Source organism: Doryrhamphus excisus, linkage group LG1 (genome assembly GCF_037039965.1).
Source record: "Doryrhamphus excisus strain RoL-2023G ecotype Guam linkage group LG1, RoL_Dexc_Guam_v1.1, whole genome shotgun sequence".
Classification (NCBI taxonomy): Eukaryota; Metazoa; Chordata; class Actinopteri; order Syngnathiformes; family Syngnathidae; genus Doryrhamphus; species Doryrhamphus excisus.
The window spans coordinates 26059691-26078963 of NC_136357.1; the positions used below are offsets into that span (position 1 = coordinate 26059691).

The 19273-nt window shown below is 44.0% G+C and overlaps 1 protein-coding gene across 1 annotated transcript; it reads right to left on the reverse strand.

Annotated features, from left to right (window-relative positions):
* Positions 1-622: 622 nt before the first annotated feature.
* pnoca (prepronociceptin a) lies at positions 623-18582 on the reverse strand. The gene is made up of 3 exons (XM_058078878.2): positions 18434-18582; positions 3904-4034; positions 623-2368 (listed from the first exon to the last, which is right to left on the reverse strand). The coding sequence occupies exons 2-3, from the start codon at positions 4021-4023 to the stop codon at positions 1826-1828; spliced, it is 663 nt and encodes a 220-aa protein (XP_057934861.2). The 5' UTR covers positions 4024-4034; positions 18434-18582; the 3' UTR covers positions 623-1825.
* Positions 18583-19273: the final 691 nt, after the last annotated feature.

Consider the following 19273-nt stretch of genomic DNA (forward strand, 5'->3'; position numbering starts at 1 on the left):
TATTAATATTTACACTCATTCAAATGTATATGATAAATTATATTCAATATATATATGATTGTGTAGTGATTTATATGATAAATTATATACATATCAGTCGCTCAATCAGGGCAGCTTACTGAGAGAAGGTTCTTTTTAAAGCGAGAACAAAAACACACCCCAAGACACATGAATCATTTGCTGCATGACAAGCCACAAAGGAAATAATAAACTAGATTTATTACTGATGAGCTATTTACACACACAATGAACCACGGGTGACAGTTCAAAATAGCAAACACAATTCCTCATGATTGCTGGAATTAAAACCTCCTCACTCTTTGACTTAGTAGTGAATAAACGCTTTTTAGCGGCCGTTTACATCCGTTTGCCACTAATCACGAAGAAGAAAAGCCATATGACGGTGATGATTGTTCTACCACCAGGGGATAGCAGAGTGCAGGAAATGATGCCGCAAGCGGCCATGTTGCATGAGTGGCAATGTGGTACGGTGTTCGTGATGTGATATATTTCATAGATCAGTGTTTTTCAACCTTTTTTGAGCCACGGCACGTTTTTTTTTTACATTGGAAAACATCACTAAGTCTATAGGAGGAACGAGCTAGGTGTTGCCACCAACGAGCTAGGTGTTGCCACCAACAGGCCAATTAACCTAGCATGTTTTTGGAATGTGGGAGGAAAATCGGAGTACCCGGAGAAAACCCACGCATGCACGGGGAAGAACAACATGGCTACATGTAAACATGTAGTTTATGTAGTTTAGAGTTTTTCTCTTTCCGAATGACTTTTCCGGAAACAATGGTATACATGGAAAGGAATATTCCAATCTCTTGTCTACATGCGTCGCTATAATCAACCAGAATAGTCAATAGGGCATGCCCAGTAAAACTCCCCCCGAGTTGTTCTTTCACTTGTTGGAATAATTCCGTATTGCCAGTTTTTCGTTTGTCCGGTCTTGAAATTTAGTTTGGATCGCGGGGGCGGGGTGCTAGAGCTGTCTTTGGGCGAGAGGCGGGGTACACCCTGGACTGGTCGCCAGCCAATCACAGGGCACATATAGACAAACAACCATTCACACTCACAGTCATACCTATGGACAATTTGGAGTCGCCAATTAACCTAGCATGTTTTTTGGAATGTGGGAGGAAACCGGAGTACCCGGAGAAAACCCACGCATGCACCGGGGAGAACATGCAAACTCCACACAGAGATGCCCGAGGGTGGAATTGAACCCTGGTCTCCTAGCTGTGAGGTCTGCGTGCTAACCACTAGACATTTCTAGTATTTTCAGTTATGTGATATATTTCATAGATAATATTGACTTTATCGCATCTGTGTCTGTATGCCTTATTTCTGCTCCTGCCGACTCTCGCTGTCCTTTCTCTGGCGGGGGAGGGGGGGGGCCCTATGCCTCATTCTTGTACATATGACAACGTATAGTTTGGTTGCAAAAAAAGAAAAATCTCTTGTCAAAGATCCTCTATATCCTGCGAGTGATCCTCCTGGATCACAAATGCTAGTCAAAGATCCTCTATTTGAGTACGAAAACTGCATTCTCTCATGAATAAAGAACATATTCTAAAAAAATGGGATAGTGAATACGGAATAGCGACTGTTCCCGGTGTGTTGTAGTCATATTTAGTCGCATATAAAAGCTTGTGTAGGATATAGAGACGTATGGATACACGTGCGGATATGTATGGTGGATATAAAGCAATATAGAGATGTGATAAGCAAATCAGGTGCAGGCAGGAAAAGGAGAAGAAGAGACAAAGATGGAGAAGAAGCTGAGAGGAAACGAGTAGAGCGGAGCTGCGGAGCTGAACTACACTTCGTTCTGTTGGCTGAGCTCCTCCGACACGCTGTTGTACTCTGTGGCGCGGGCGCTCATGCCCAGGTACTGTTTCAGGAACTCGCTGAAGCGTTTTTGGTTGTTCCACTTGCGCGCCGACTTCCGGATGCCGATGAAGCCGCCGTACCGCTTCTGGTACGACCTGGCCGGAGACATCAGCTTCCTGTAGCCGTGCCTCCCCTTGACGAAACCGCCGAACCTCTTGGAGATGCCGTTCGCGGCCTTGTCGTCGTCAGAGTCCTCGTACTCGTACTCCAGGGACGGAGCGGCGTGGGTATCGTCGCCACCCGCCACCCGCTCGTCCAGCCCGAGCGCCCGGGTCAAGTGATGCAACCTCGGCAAGGCCCAAGGCAGTGTCTCCCCTTCCTGCTCCGCCTCTTCCTCGTCCTCTGCAGGAAAGAAGGCCTCCACCTCCTCCTGAGACCTTTTGGGCATCGATGAAAGAGACAAGGAGCCACGGCAGGCGTCCCAAGAGGATGCTGGGGAGGCGTTGGCTTCACACTCAAGGAGACACTCCTGGGAAAGAAAATCAGGTTTTGTCCTCACGCCCTCGCTTCATAAACCCTCGTAGGCTTTGCTACACATGTTAAAATAACATTATTAACTAACTCAGTAATGTTCTAACAGTGGACGTGTCCCCGCAGCCTGTTTATGAGCACTAAATGTAGGGGAAATATGAACCAGGCTTCGCTACGCGTCTTAAAATGCAGTCTATAGCTCTGCCAGCTATCACCTTTCATGCAAAATGACTTTTTAATGATGTCCTAACAGTAACGTGTGTCCCCACAACCTGTTTATGAGCCCCAAACCCGAGAAATAGATTCACAAGGCTTCGCTACACATCTTAAAATGCAGTCTATAGCTCTGCCGGGTATCAGCTTTGATGCAAAATGACTTTTTAATGATGTCCTAACAGTAACATGTGTCCCCACAACCTGTTTATGAGCCCCAAACCCGAGAAATAGATTCACAAGGCTTCGCTACACATCTTAAAATGCAGTCTATAGCTCTGCCGGGTATCACTTTTTCTGTAAAATGACTTTTTAATGATGTCCTAACAGTAACGTGTGTCCCCACAACCTGTTTATGAGCACCAAACCCAAGAAATATATTTACAAGGCTTCGCTACACATCTTAAAATGCAGTCTACAGCTCTGCCGGGTATCACTTTTTCTGTAAAATGACTTTTTCATGATGTCCTAACAGTAACGTGTGTTCCCATAACCTGTTTATGAGCACCAATGGTGAGAAAGATACGAGCCGGGCTTCGCTACACATCTTAAAATGCAGTCTATAGCTCTGCCGGGTATCACTTTTTCTGTAAAATGACTTTTTAATGATGTTCTAACAGTAACGTGTGTCTCCACAACCTGTTTATGAGCACCAAACCCGAAAAATATATTTACAAGGCTTCGCTACACATCTTAAAATGCAGCCTATAGCTCTGCCGGGTATCACTTTTTCTGTAAAATGACTTTTTAATGATGTTCTAACAGTAACGTGTGTCTCCACAACCTGTTTATGAGCACCAAACCTGAGAAATATATTTACAAGGCTTCGCTACACATCTTAAAATGCAGCCTATAGCTCTGCCGGGTATCACTTTTTCTATAAAATGACTTTTTCATGATGTCCTAACAGTAACGTGTGTTCCCATAACCTGTTTATGAGCACCAATGGTGAGAAAGATACGAGCCGGGCTTCGCTACACATCTTAAAATGCAGTCTATAGCTCTGCCGGGTATCACTTTTTCTGTAAAATGACTTTTTAATGATGTTCTAAAAGTAACGTGTGTCTCCACAACCTGTTTATGAGCACCAAACCCGAAAAATATATTTACAAGGCTTCGCTACACATCTTAAAATGCAGTCTATAGCTCTGCCGGGTATCACTTTTTCTGTAAAATGACTTTTTAATGACGCTCTAACAGTAACAGTAACAGTAGTCTAATCAGCAAGTGAATTTGCCCTCTATACTCCTGTATACAGTATATAGTATGTAGTATATACTACATACTGCGTATATACAGTACATGTGTGCGTTGCCTCACCATGGTGTTGAATGTGAGCTGCTTGGGCAGAAGTTGGCTGCAGGACAAGCAGTCATCCTGACAGTCGGCGTGTGCGGCGTCACACACACAAAGCAGCAGCAGCGCCACCACCGTCTTCATGGTCTCACCGTCTGCAGCACCAGAAAACAAAAACATTTGTAATGCAGTCACGCCTTGGATTTAGCTTACTTTTGGGATGTTGCCTCGGTTTGGAGGTTCTTTGTTGTGCACCTTCAGGGCTTTTCACCGAGAACAATACACCTTATTAAGTGCTGACATCTTGACTCATCACGGCCCGCAGCAAACGCACAAATGGAGTTGATGACACCATTGAAGAAGCTGTGCATCATGCACTTGTCATGACTAATAATCATTATGATTATTATTATTATTATTATAATTGATATTAAGACTCCAAAAGACCAGAGAAAGTCACTTTAGGTGATTTAAAAGTCACCAAAATGGATACTTCAGTGTCCTCGACAGGACAAGGACAATGCATGATATGCTGCATGGTGCCTTTAAACTCAATCAGTAATAACAAGGGATCCTTCTGTGCTTCACAAAGTCACAGTAGGCTTTCATTGTGGAACTCGCCTTCCCGCTCCGTGAACCACGGCTCCGCAGGGTCGGCAGCACTCATGCAGCCATGCTTCAACCTAAGCAAGACACAATTCTGATTTTTTTAAAAAAAGACCTGAAAAAGTCACAGGTTTTGTTCCAGACAGTTTCAATGCCATTCTGTGAACCACAACCCCCCCCCACCTCCTCTATGCCTCTATGCTGGCTGCACTCTTGCAGCCTTGTAAGACACAACTGTCTCACCAAAAGACACGAAAACGTCACAAGTTATGCTGCTATTGACAGTTTCGATGCCATGTTGGAACCCATATTTCCCCCTTCTGTAAACCACAGCCCCCCCCCCCCCCCATGCTGGCTGCACTCTTGCAGCCTTGCAAGACACAACTGTCTCACCGAAAGACACGAAAACGTCACGAGTTATGCTGCTATTGACAGTTTCAATGCTACGTTGGAATTTATATTTCCCCCTTCTGTGAACCACAGCCCCCCCCATGCTGGCTGCACTCTTGCAGCCTTGCAAGACACAACTGTCTCACCGAAAGACACGAAAACGTCACGAGTTATGCTGCTATTGACAGTTTCAATGCCATGTTGGAACCCATATTTCCCCCTTCTGTAAACCACAGCCCCCCCCCATGCTGGCTGCACTCTTGCAGCCTTGCAAGACACAACTGTCTCACCGAAAGACACGAAAACGTCACGAGTTATGCTGCTATTGACAGTTTCAATGCTACGTTGGAATTTATATTTCCCCCTTCTGTGAACCACAGACCCCCCCATGCTGGCTGCACTCTTGCAGCCTTGCAAGACACAACTGTCTCACCGAAAGACACGAAAACGTCACGAGTTATGCTGCTATTGACAGTTTCAATGCTACGTTGGAATTTATATTTCCCCCTTCTGTGAACCACAGCCCCCCCCCCATGCTGGCTGCACTCTTGCAGCCTTGCAAGACACAGCTGTCTCGCCAAAAGACACGAAAACGTCACGAGTTATGCTGCTATTGACAGTTTCAATGCCACGTTGGAATTCATATTTCCCCCTTCTGTGAACCACAGCCCCCCCCCATGCTGGCTGCACTCTTGCAGCCTTGCAAGACACAACTGTCTCACCGAAAGACACGAAAACGTCACGAGGTATGCTGCTATTGACAGTTTCAATGCTACGTTGGAATTTATATTTCCCCCTTCTGTGAACCACAGCCCCCCCCCCCCCCCATGCTGGCTGCACTCTTGCAGCCTTGCAAGACACAGCTGTCTCGCCAAAAGACACGAAAACGTCACAAGTTATGCTGGTATTGACAGTTTCAATGCCACGTTGGAATTCATATTTTCCCCTTCTGTAAATCATAGCCCCCCCTCCATGCTGGCTGCACTCTTGCAGCCTTGCAAGACACAACTGTCTCACCGAAAGACACAAAAATGTCACAAGTTATGCTGCTATTGACAGTTTCAATGCCATGTTGGAATTCACATTTCCCCCTTCTGTAAACCACAGCCCTTCCATGCCGGCTGCACTCTTGCTGCCTTGCAAGACACAATTGTCTCACTTTTGTCGCTATTGACAGTTTCAACGGCCACCATCAATGAACTCTGAATTCACAATTAAAGAGAACACGTTGGAATTTGTTTTTGCACTCAGTGAACCGCAGTTCCCCGGTGCTGGCAGCACTCGTGTCGCCCTAAACCGTGTAAAAAATAGCACAAATGGAGTTACTGACACCGCTATGAAGAAACACGCTGATCATGCACTTATTATGATATTAATAATGGGATTGTTTGTTGTTTTTTTGTGTGAAAAGCGCTATTTTGTTTTACGAAGCTATTGGCAAAACATTAGTCAAAGATCCTCTATTTGAGAGCGCTGTGATGTTTTTAGAAACATCTGCTGTAGTATACAAGAGAGGCTTCGGCCTTGCAAGTAAATGGGAGGTAATTCCAGGAACAGGAAGCTTGCACGGCGCGGCCAGCAGTTAAGGTTTGCTCATAACGAGCAGAGCGTCCACTAAATAAAACGAAAAGCGGCGGCGGCGACGTTCAACCGCGCGTGAATAATCCGGCTTTAGGCGGCCGGAAGTCATTTATTTGGAGGCGGGCTGCTCTTGATGAGAGGAAAAAGTCATCATGTAGAAAAATACTCGATAAGAGAATTACCCAAGGAACATTTTCTTCATGTTCGGCAACGCAAACACCTTTTCTCGCCTTGCTAGCACGCGGAGGAGATGGGTGGGCGCGCTAACAAGGCCGGGATTTGTTGACGTTTTTTTTTCATGAAGCAGACGCCGCTTATCCTGCGGTCCAGCTTGCGAGACCTTGACGGTCACGGCGTAATGAACTGCTTTACTCGCTGCTTAATCACGTCATTAAAAGCTCATTCATTAGCGTCATGGGGGCCCCCCGGGATATATCGCTATCACAGAGACGCTAAAAACACTTACTAACGGCAGGAAATGGCGGTCAAAAACGCCGACAGTCATGTCTATTCAACAGGAAGTCACATTCAACACAGCAATAATGTGCATCATGGGCTACCAGTAGCCAAATATCCGCCAAGTGTCTAGCAAGATAACAGCTATTGTAACATCATGGTCTGGGGCTGCACGAGTGCTGCCGGCAAAGGGGAACTGCGGTTCATTGAGGGTGAACGCGAATGCCGACAAGTACTGTGACATTGTGAAGAAGAGCCTGATCATCTCCCTTGGGAAACTTCAACTAAGTGAACAAAAAGGTGCACTCGTGCAGCCCCAGACCGTAACACCACCTCCGTGCTTGACTGCAGACAGGATGCAATTTATCTCCAAAATACTACAAAGGGTCGCTAGTTTTGTCGCTGTTGGAAATGTAAGTGGCTATGTGTTTTTGATGTTACAGAACCGCAGCTCCCCAGTGCCAGCTGCATTTGTTCAGCCTAAATATTTCATCTCTCCAAAAGATCAGATGAAGTCACTAGTTCTGTCGCTGTTGGCAATTTATGTGGCCGAGTGCTTTTGATGTTACAGATACCGAAACCGTAGCTCCCTAGTGGCAGCAGCATTTGTGTAGCCATGCAAGATCCACTAATCTTGACAAAATACCGAAAAATAAGTGCTTGGCTACACAAATGCTGCTGGCACTAGGGAGCTGCGGTTCCACTATCTGCACATCAGAAACACTCGGCCCCTTAAATTGCAACTTGCATGGCGATGGCCTGGGGCTGCACGAGTGCACCTTTTTGTTCGACTTTGTCGAAGCTTCCCAATAGAGACAATGCTGTTCTGCTTCACAATGTCACAGTACATGTTGGAATTTCGTGTAGAACCTCGGTGAACCACTGCTCCCCAGTGCTGCTGGCACTCGGGAGCTGCGGTTCCACTATCTGCACATCAGAAACACTCGGCCCCTTAAATTGCAACTTGCAACTTTTTGTAGTCTTTTGGCGAGATAATTGTCTCTTATCTCCAGTCAAGCATGGCGATGGCCTGGGGCTGCACGAGTGCACCTTTTTGTTCGACTTTGTCAAAGCTTCCCAATAGAGACAATGCTGCTCTGCTTCACAATGTCACAGTACATGTTGGAATTTCGTGTAGCACCTCGGTGAACCACTGCTCCCCATATGTAGGTGCTGGTGGCACTCGTGCAATGACACTTTGTATGTGAAGCGATTACCCCCAGTCAGAGTACATGCTTGGATATGAAAGGCTGATTTGTTGTGGAAGACCAATGACTTTCACTTTTGTGCCGCATCGCTAACGTAGATAATGGCAACCTGCTGCTGGCCTGGTTGTCATGATGTGTGTGTGTACGTACGACTTCATGTGTGTGTGTGTGTGTGTGTGTTTTAGTGTTTATGTAGTATTTCATGTTTATGTGGAGTGGAGGAATGAGTCAGTGGCGCCGCCAGAAGCATTAACCCAGGCCTCAATTAAAGGACTTAATGAGTTTGTTAAATGAGTCAAAACACTTTTAGTCATCGTCTTCTTCCTCCAATCAGGTAAAACAAACAAACAAACGTTATTTTCTTCTATTTTGCGTCCTCACAAAAAAAAAAAAAAAATCCCATTATTAATATCATAATAAGTGCATGATCAGCGTGTTTCTTCATAGCGGTGTCAGTAACTCCATTTGTGCTATTTTTTTACAGGGCAACACGAGTGCTGCCAGCACCGGGGAACTGCGGTTCACTGAGTGCAAAAACAAATTCCGACGTGTTCTCTTTAATTGTGAATTCAGAGTTCATTGATGGTGGCCGCTGAAACTGTCAATAGCGACAAAAGTGACACAATTGTGTCTTGCAAGGCTGCAAGAGTGCAGCCGGCATGGAAGGGCTGTGAGCTTCTTTAACCTAACAGAGGGTTCCTGTCTTATAAAGGATCTTTGACAAGGAGTTTTGACAGAATACGTAGGTCCTTCAAAACAGTAGAGTGCGCCCGCACTATATAGGATCTTTGATTTGAGTTTTTCCGGTAGCTCCTTAAAACAATTCCAGACCACTCCTGCCGTATAGGGGATCTTTGATCAGTATTTCAGGTTCTTAAAAAAGCAGAGCACTCTTTTCATGTATAGGATCTTTGATAAAGATTATATAGAGGATCTTTGATTTCTGTTTTTTTTACAGTACGTCTGTAAAAAAAATAACAGAGCACTCTCTTTAAATAGGGGATCTATGACTCGTGTTTGTGCAGGTCTTTCAAAACAGTAGAGTGCGCCCGCACTATAGAGGATCTTTGATTAGAGTTTTTTCCGGTACCTCCTTAAAACAATTCCAGACCACTCCTGCCGTATAGAGGATCTTTGATCAGTATTTCAGGTTCTTAAAAAAGCAGAGCACTCTTTTCATGTATAGGATCTTTGATAAAGATTATATAGAGGATCTTTGATTTCTGTTTTTTTTACAGTACGTCCGTAAAAAAAAAATAACAGAGCACTCTCTTTTAATAGGGGATCTATGACTCGTGTTTGTGCAGGTCTTTCAAAACAGTAGAGTGCGCCCGCACTATAGAGGATCTTTGATTAGAGTTTTTTCCGGTAGCTCCTTAAAACAATTCCAGACCACTCCTGCCGTATAGAGGATCTTTGATCAGTATTTCAGGTTCTTAAAAAAGCAGAGCACTCTTTTCATGTATAGGATCTTTGATAAAGATTATATAGAGGATCTTTGATTTCTGTTTTTTTTACAGTATGTCCGTAAAAAAAAAAAATAACAGAGCACTCTCTTTTAATAGGGGATCTATGACTCGTGTTTGTGCAGGTCTTTCAAAACAGTAGAGTGCGCCCGCACTATAGAGGATCTTTGATTAGAGTTTTTTCCGGTAGCTCCTTAAAACAATTCCAGACCACTCCTGTCGTATAGAGGATCTTTGATCAGTATTTCAGGTTCTTAAAAAAGCAGAGCACTCTTTTCATGTATAGGATCTTTGATAAAGATTATATAGAGGATCTTTGATTTCTGTTTTTTTACAGTACGTCCGTAAAAAAAAAAAATAACAGAGCACTCTCTTTTAATAGGGGATCTATGACTCGTGTTTGTGCAGGTCTTTCAAAACAGTAGAGTGCGCCCGCACTATAGAGGATCTTTGATTAGAGTTTTTTCCGGTAGCTCCTTAAAACAATTCCAGACCACTCCTGCCGTATAGAGGATCTTTGATCAGTATTTCAGGTTCTTAAAAAAGCAGAGCACTCTTATCATGTATAGGATCTTTGATAAAGATTATATAGAGGATCTTTGATTTCTGTTTTTTTACAGTACGTCTGTAAAAAAAAATAACAGAGCACTCTCTTTTAATAGGGGATCTATGACTCGTGTTTGTGCAGGTCTTTCAAAACAGTAGAGTGCGCCCGCACTATAGAGGATCTTTGATTAGAGTTTTTTCCGGTAGCTCCCTAAAACAATTCCAGACCACTCCTGCCGTATAGAGGATCTTTGATCAGTATTTCAGGTTCTTAAAAAAGCAGAGCACTCTTATCATGTATAGGATCTTTGATAAAGATTATATAGAGGATCTTTGATTTCTGTTTTTTTTACAGTACGTCTGTAAAAAAAAAAATAACAGAGCACTCTCTTTTAATAGGGGATCTATGACTCGTGTTTGTGCAGGTCTTTCAAAACAGTAGAGTGCGCCCGCACTATAGAGGATCTTTGATTTGAGTTTTTCCGGTACCTCCTTAAAACAATTCCAGACCACTCCTGTCGTATAGAGGATCTTTGATCAGTATTTCAGGTTCTTAAAAAAGCAGAGCACTCTTATCATGTATAGGATCTTTGATAAAGATTATATAGAGGATCTTTGATTTCTGTTTTTTTACAGTACGTCTGTAAAAAAAAAAACAGAGCACTCTCGTTTGATAGGGGATCTATGACTCGTGTTTGTGCAGGTCTTTCAAAACAGTAGAGTGCGCCCGCACTATAGAGGATCTTTGATTAGAGTTTTTTCCGGTACCTCCTTAAAACAATTCCAGACCACTCCTGCCGTATAGAGGATCTTTGATCAGTATTTCAGGTTCTTAAAAAAGCAGAGCACTCTTTTCATGTATAGGATCTTTGATAAAGATTATATAGAGGATCTTTGATTTCTGTTTTTTTTACAGTACGTCTGTAAAAAAAAATAACAGAGCACTCTCTTTTAATAGGGGATCTATGACTCGTGTTTGTGCAGGTCTTTCAAAACAGTAGAGTGCGCCCGCACTATAGAGGATCTTTGATTAGAGTTTTTTCCGGGCTCCTTAAAACAATTCCAGACCACTCCTGCCGTATAGAGGATCTTTGATCAGTATTTCAGGTTCTTAAAAAAGCAGAGCACTCTTTTCATGTATAGGATCTTTGATAAAGATTATATAGAGGATCTTTGATTTCTGTTTTTTTTTACAGTACGTCCGTAAAAAAAAAAATAACAGAGCACTCTCTTTTAATAGGGGATCTATGACTCGTGTTTGTGCAGGTCTTTCAAAACAGTAGAGTGCGCCCGCACTATAGAGGATCTTTGATTAGAGTTTTTTCCGGTAGCTCCTTAAAACAATTCCAGACCACTCCTGCCGTATAGAGGATCTTTGATCAGTATTTCAGGTTCTTAAAAAAGCAGAGCACTCTTATCATGTATAGGATCTTTGATAAAGATTATATAGAGGATCTTTGATTTCTGTTTTTTTACAGTACGTCTGTAAAAAAAAATAACAGAGCACTCTCTTTTAATAGGGGATCTATGACTCGTGTTTGTGCAGGTCTTTCAAAACAGTAGAGTGCGCCCGCACTATAGAGGATCTTTGATTAGAGTTTTTTCCGGCACCTCCTTAAAACAATTCCAGACCACTCCTGCCGTATAGAGGATCTTTGATCAGTATTTCAGGTTCTTAAAAAAGCAGAGCACTCTTTTCATGTATAGGATCTTTGATAAAGATTATATAGAGGATCTTTGATTTCTGTTTTTTTTACAGTACGTCTGTAAAAAAAAATAACAGAGCACTCTCTTTTAATAGGGGATCTATGACTCGTGTTTGTGCAGGTCTTTCAAAACAGTAGAGTGCTCCTGTCAGATTGAGGATCTTTGATTGGTTTTAGTGTTCTCCCCCAGCAGGTCCTTATATAGAGGATCTCTGGAGTTTTGGCAGTAGATCCTTAAAAATAGCAGAGTGATCCTGACAAATAGAGGATCTTTGATTCGAGTGTGTGTGTGTGTGTGTGTGTGTGTGTGTGTAAAGAAAGTCAAGACGTCAAGGTTGAGTAGGCGGAGTCTAAAGTATACCCATCCTCCTCAGCTGTCTTTGTATGGAGTATTGATAGCCGACTGGCCGATCCATCGCACCAATCAGCTTGATTGGAACTTTGTAGAAAATCACCTCTTCCTGTCAGTCGTCAGACGGCAGCATAATAACATCCCTTTACTTCCTATCGAGCGCACGCCTTTTAAACAGGGAGAAAGCATCTTTAAAAACAATACGCACGTCTTTGGCTGATAGGAAAGGATCATATAGAGGATCTTTGACTAGTCATTTGCAGTAGAGGATCTTTAGCCTGTGGTTTTTGCAGTAGGTGCTGAAAGACAGCAGAGCACTCCTGTCAGATATAGAGGATCTTAGACTAGTGTTTATTTCAATTAGGTTGTCAAAAACAGCAGAGCACTCTCATCACGTAAAGGATCTTTGGACTGTGTTTTTTTTTATTTTCCTTTTTTTTTCAGAAAGTGCTGAAAGACAACAGAGCACTCCTGTCAGATATAGAGGATCTTTGAGAAGCATTTTGGCAGTGGGTGCTTAAAAACGGCAGAGTGCTCCTGTCAGATATAGAGGATCTTAGACTAGCACTTTTTGAAGTAGGTTCTCAAGAACAGCACTCTCGTCACATAGAGGATCTTTAGCCCGGGCTTTTTTTTTGCAGTAGGTGCTGAAAGACAGCAGAGCACTCCTGTCAGATATAGAGGATCTTAGACTAGTGTTTTATTTTTATATTAGGTTGTCAAAAACAGCAGAGCACTTTCATCACGTAAAGGATCTTTGGACTGTATTTTTTATTTTTATTTTTTGCAGTAGGTGCTGAAAGACAGCAGAGCACTCCTGTCAGATATAGAGGATCTTTGAGCAGCATTTTGGCAGTTGGTGCTTAAAAACAGAAAACGGCAGAGTGCTCCTGTCAGATATAGAGGATCTTAGACTAGCACTTTTTGAAGTAGGTTCTCAAAAACAGCACTCTTGTCACATAGAGGATCTTTAGCTCGTGTTTTTTTTGCAGTAGGTGCTGAAAGACAGCAGAGCACTCCTGTCAGATATAGAGGATCTTAGACTAGTGTTTTATTTTTATATTAGGTTGTCAAAAACAGCAGAGCACTCTCATCATGTAAAGGATCTTTGTTCTTTGCCTGTGTTTTGTTTTTTTTTTTTGCAGTAGGTGTTGTAAAACAGCAGAGCACTCCTGTCAGGTATAGAGGATCTTTGAGCAGCATTTTAGCAGTTGGTGCTTAAAAACAGCAGAGCACCCCTGTCAGATATAGAAGGTCTTTGAGCAGCATTTTGGTAGTTGGCGCTTAAAAACACATATAGAGGATCTTTGAGCAGCATTTTGGTAGTTGGCGCTTAAAAACAGCAGAGCACCCCTGTCAGATATAGAGGATCTTTGAGCAGCATTTTGGTAGTTGGCGCTTAAAAACAGCAGAGCACCCCTGTCAGATATAGAGGATCTTTGAGCAGCATTTTGGCAGTTGGTGCTTAAAAACAGCAGAGCGCTCCTGTCAGATATAGAGGATCTTTCAGCAGCATTTTGGTAGTTGGCGCTTAAAAACAGCAGAGCACCCATGTCAGATATAGAGGATCTTTGAGCAACATTTTGGCAGTTGGCGCTTAAAAACAGCAGAGCACCTCTGTCAGATATAGAGGATCTTTGAGCAACATTTTGGCAGTTGGTGCTTAAAAACAACAGAGCACCCCTGTCAGATATAGATGATCTTTGAGCAGCATTTTAGCAGTTGGTGCTTAAAAACAGCAGCGCACTCCTGTCAGATATAGAGGATCTTTGAGCAACATTTTGGCAGTTGGTGCTTAAAAACAGCAGAGCACTCCTGTCAGATATAGATGATCTTTGAGCAGCATTTTAGCAGGTGGTGCTTAAAAACAGCAGAGCGCTCCTGTCAGATATAGAGGATCTTTGAGCAACATTTTGGCAGTTGGTGCTTAAAAACAGCAGAGCACCCCTGTCAGATATAGATGATCTTTGAGCAGCATTTTAGCAGTTGGTGCTTAAAAACAGTAGCGCACTCCTGTCAGGTATAGAGGATCTTGCAGCAACATTTTGGCAGTTGGTGCTTAAAAACAGCAGAGCGCTCCTGTCAGATGAAGAGGATCTTTGAGCAGCATTTTAGCAGTTGGTGCTTAAAAACAGCAGTGCTCCTGTCAGATATAGAGGATCTAAGAGGATTTTGGCCTGTTATTTTTGAGCACTCTCATCAAGTAAAGGATCTTTGTCCTGTTATTTTTTTTCTGTGCAGTACATGTTCATACACGCCACTGACATTTCATCCTGTCATTGAGTCTTTTTATCCATGCTAGCTAAATCCATTTCTCTGTTCAATGAGTCTAATCACCTCGGCTCCGTTAGCACTTACACACACACACACACGCACACACACACACGGGGTCACACCAGACACGCTGCTATTGATTTCCTTTGTTCGGGTCTGAGAGATGAGGCGTCGTTAATGGCGGCCTTCCCTTTCTATTTAGACGGAGCGCCGCATCTCCAATCGAAGCCGCCATCAGCGATGTGAGTTAGAGTTCCACCTGGGTGTCGTTTGGACGCCGAGGGGGGCGGTAGAGTGGCTGTGGAGCGATGGACGCGTCGCTGTTCGATTCCTGCCCTAAGGTGTGATTAAGGTCCGTGATAAGTCAAAAAACTGATGTTATGGAGAATTTTAGCATTTCGGCAATAAAAGCCTCCCTCCAATTATGGCCTGCTTCCAACGGCCACCTGCGCCTCGTGTAAATCGACGTGAAAGTGGTGTAAGTCATGTGTGTCTTAATGAAGGACAGCGCATGATATGCTGCCTGAGTACAAAGTACTCTAATAAGTACTCTAAGTACTCAAATAATTTCAATGCCGTTGCAGGAAAAGTAAACCAAATCCAACTAATGAAGAATTATTTTTTAACGAGGCGCATGCTAATTATGATGAGGGAACATAATAACAACTCTTATCAGTGTTTGAAAAGTGTAAAAGGTTCACCAGAGACCTCCATGGCATCACAGCGGCTCCTCGTAGCGTGTCCCCGAATACAGTGCACCATGCTGGGCCACGCCAGGTGGCTCCTGCCCCTCTATACTCTGGTTCTCTCGGTAGTAGCAATGTCAGGATATTTCATAACAACAAATCCTCATTTCTTCCAGTCCTTCCTGCACAACACCCGGTGGAGCTGGAGGAGGTGGCCGGGGACCGGGACCCCCGCAACCCGGATAAGCGGAGGAAAATGGATGGATGGAGGAGTGTAAAGGTGACTATAGGGGTGTTATTTCATATTTGGAGGTCTCTAATCATGTTAAAATGTAGTAGGAAGTTGACCGGGGACCCGGAAGTCTGGGCTTTCCTACTGAGACTACTGCCCCCGCGACCCGGATAAGCGGAGGAAAATGGATAGATGGAGGAGTGTAAAGGTGACTATAGGGGTGTTATTTCATGTTTGGAGGGCTCTAATCATGTGAAAATGTATTAGGAAGGTGGCCGGGGACCAGGAAGTCCGGGCTTTCCTACTGAGACGGCTGCCCCCGCCACCCGGATAAGTGGAGGAAAATGGATGGATGGAGGAGTGTAAAGGTGACTATAGGGGTGTTATTTCATATTTGGAGGGCTCTAATCATGTTAAAATGTATTAAGACGCGGACCGGGAAGTCCGGGCTGCTTTCCTACTGAGACTGCTGCCCCCGCGACCCGGATAAGAGGAGGAAAATGGATGGATGGAGGAGTGTAAAGGTGACTATAGGGGTGTTATTTCATGTTTGGAGGGCTCTAATCATGTTAAAATGTATTAGGAAGGTGGCCGGGGACCGGGAAGTCCGGGCTGCTTTCCTACTGAGACTGCTGCCCCCGCGACCCGGATAAGCGGAGGAAAATAGATGGATGGAGGAGTGTAAAGGTGACTATAGGGGTGTTATTTCATGTTTGGAGGGCTCTAATCATGTGAAAATGTATGAGGAAGGTGGCCGGGGACCAGGAAGTCTGGGCTTTCCTACTGAGACTGCTGCCCCCGCCACCCGGATAAGTGGAGGAAAATGGATGGATGGAGGAGTGTAAAGGTGACTATAGGGGTGTTATTTCATATTTGGAGGGCTCTAATCATGTTAAAATGTATTAAGACGGGGACCGGGAAGTCCGGGCTGCTTTCCTACTGAGACTGCTGCCCCCGCGACCCGGATAAGCGGAGGAAAATGGATGGATGGAGGAGTGTAAAGGTGACTATAGGGGTGTTATTTCATGTTTGGAGGGCTCTAATCATGTTAAAATGTATTAGGAAGGTGGCCGGTGACCGGGAAGTCCGGGCTGCTGTCCTACTGAGACTGCTGCCCCCGCGACCCGGATAAGCGGAGGAAAATGGATGGATGGAGGAGTGTAAAGGTGACTATATGGGTGTTATTTCATGTTTGGAGGGCTCTAATCATGTTAAAATGTATTAGGAAGGTGGCCGGGGACCGGGAAGTCCGGGCTTTCCTACTGAAACTGCTGCCGCCGCGACCCGGATAGGCGGAGGAAAATGGATGGATGGAGGAGTGTAAAGGTGACTATAGGGGTGTTATTTCATGTTTGGAGGACTCTAATCATGTTAAAATGTATTAGGAAGGTGGCCGGGGACCGGGAAGTCCGGGCTGCTGTCCTACTGAGACTGCTGCCCCCGCGACCCGGATAAGCGGAGGAAAATGGATGGATGGAGGAGTGTAAAGGTGACTATAGGGGTGTTATTTCATGTTTGGAGGGCTCTAATCATGTTAAAATGTATTAGGAAGGTGGCCGGGGACCGGGAAGTCCGGGCTGCTGTCCTACTGAGACTACTGCCCCTGCGACCCGGATAAGCGGAGGAAAATGGATGGATGGAGGAGTGTAAAGGTGACTATAGGGGTGTTATTTCATGTTTGGAGGGCTCTAATCATGTTAAAATGTATTAGGAAGGTGGCCGGGGACCGGGAAGTCCGGGCTGCTTTCCTACTGAGACTGCTGCCCCCGCGACCCGGATAAGCGGAGGAAAATGGATGGATGGAGGAGTGTAAAGGTGACTATAGGGGTGTTATTTCATGTTTGGAGGGCTCTAATCATGTTAAAATGTATTAGGACTAATTGACTGATCGGAACCGATTAGCCACGATAAACGAGGGATTACTTCATAGTGTTTCCTCAAACAGTGGAACAGTCCCCGCAAACAGTCCCCTGAGGGCCCACACTGCTCCCCCCTAGTGGTGAATTAGCTACATTGCAGTGTTAAAAGACATGAGGCTAATCCTAATAACTAATGCTTTTGCCCGCGATGAGACAGTGTTGGTCGCACTGAATGCAACACTCCTCTGTTGTGACAAAGGAGGCCCACCGGGGGGGGGCGGCGTTGAGGTCACGTCTTCCCAGCACAAAAAGGATGCGCGGGGACCCCGTTGTGCTGGGAAGATTGTATCTTTGGATTAACATGACCTGTTTTGCCGCCAACCTGAACTTAATTCTTCCTCCATTTTGTCTATTTTCATACAAAAAGTCCCCCAAAAGATTTTTTCCACTTGGGGAGTTGGAATTGGTAGATATTTCTGCCACAAAATGTGCAGGACTTTTATATTCAGGTGTTCTTTCTAAAGAAACAGAATCTAAGGTGTGAATACTCACCTTATAATAATAACAACAGCAATCCTTCCTGCTACGTCTTCTTCTTCTCTAGCTGCTGGCTACTAGAATCAACAATTCCGCTTTTTCTCTTGACATTGTTTGCATTTTGGGGGGTTTACATTTAGTTCTAGAAGGCAGTTTCTACAATAGAATTCAATGGATGCTATAAAGACACATTCTGTGTTCTTTCATTGAAAAAAATTGGAAATATTTACAATTATGATATGACAGCCGGTGCTCATGTCGTCATTTTTTCACATAACAGGAGAATTTCAACTTTAAAGGAGGGTTTAAACCTACTTCCATTATAAAAAAAAATCTTAAAAAAATCTATTTTGAATCATCCAGATGTGAATAATGTATTAGTACATGATTGTTTACAGTCAAAAGGCAGTAATTGTAGTTATTGTCAGTACAGTCTGGCAAAGAACAATACTAGAAATGAAGTACATTCAGTGAAGTAGTAGAATTATATTATTAATTATTATATTTCAAGAAAAAGTGTTGAGGAATGAGCAAATAAAACATGAACGGCTCAATAAAAGCAAAAAACAAACAGTGAAGCACCATCAAGGGGGTCAAGGGTCATGCTGGGGTGCAAACACCCCCCCCCCCCCCCCAAAGCCCCCGGCAGTCCTACCCGTGTTGGGTGAGAATCCTCAGGGGTCCGTCGGGTGCGGGCTGTCAGTGTGATGTTACGTTTCCTCTCCTTGCGCCGTGGGTTTGTGACGACGTGGAGGATGCTGGCACTCGCTCTTATAGGGGTGGACCCCTCCCCCCACCTACAAAACCACCATCACCATCATCATCATCATCATCATCACTCACCCTCCTTCACTCCATCCTTCCCTACAAACTCATCAGTCAAAGATCCTATATATGTCGTTCTGTTTTTAAACAGCTATTCCAAACAATGTTACGCAAAGATCCTTTATATGACAAGAGTGTCACGCTACGCTGTCCATTTGACAGGAGTTTTAGGAATCTGTAGCTAAATAAAAATCACAAGTCAAAGATCCTCTATATGTGACAGTGCAAGCTGTTTTTAAGGAACCTGCTGCAAAGATTCTTGACAAAGATGTTCTATGTGACAGGAGGGCTCTGCCGTGTTTAGAAACCTGCTACCAAAAAACAGTCAAAGATCCTCTATATGTGACAGGAGTGATCTGCTGTTACTTAAGCGCCTACACTGCAACCACACTAGTCAAAGATCCTCTATATGTGACAGGAGTGATCTGCTGTTATTAAGCGCCTACACTACAACCACACTAGTCAAAGATCCTCTATATGTGACAGGAGTGATCTGCTGTTATTAAGCGCCTACACTACAACCACACTAGTCAAAGATCCTTTATATGTGACAGGAGTGATTTGCTGTTATTAAGCGCCTACACTACAACCACACTAGTCAAAGATCCTCTATATGTGACAGGAGTGATCTGCTGTTTTTAAGCGCCTACACTGCAACCACACCAGTCAA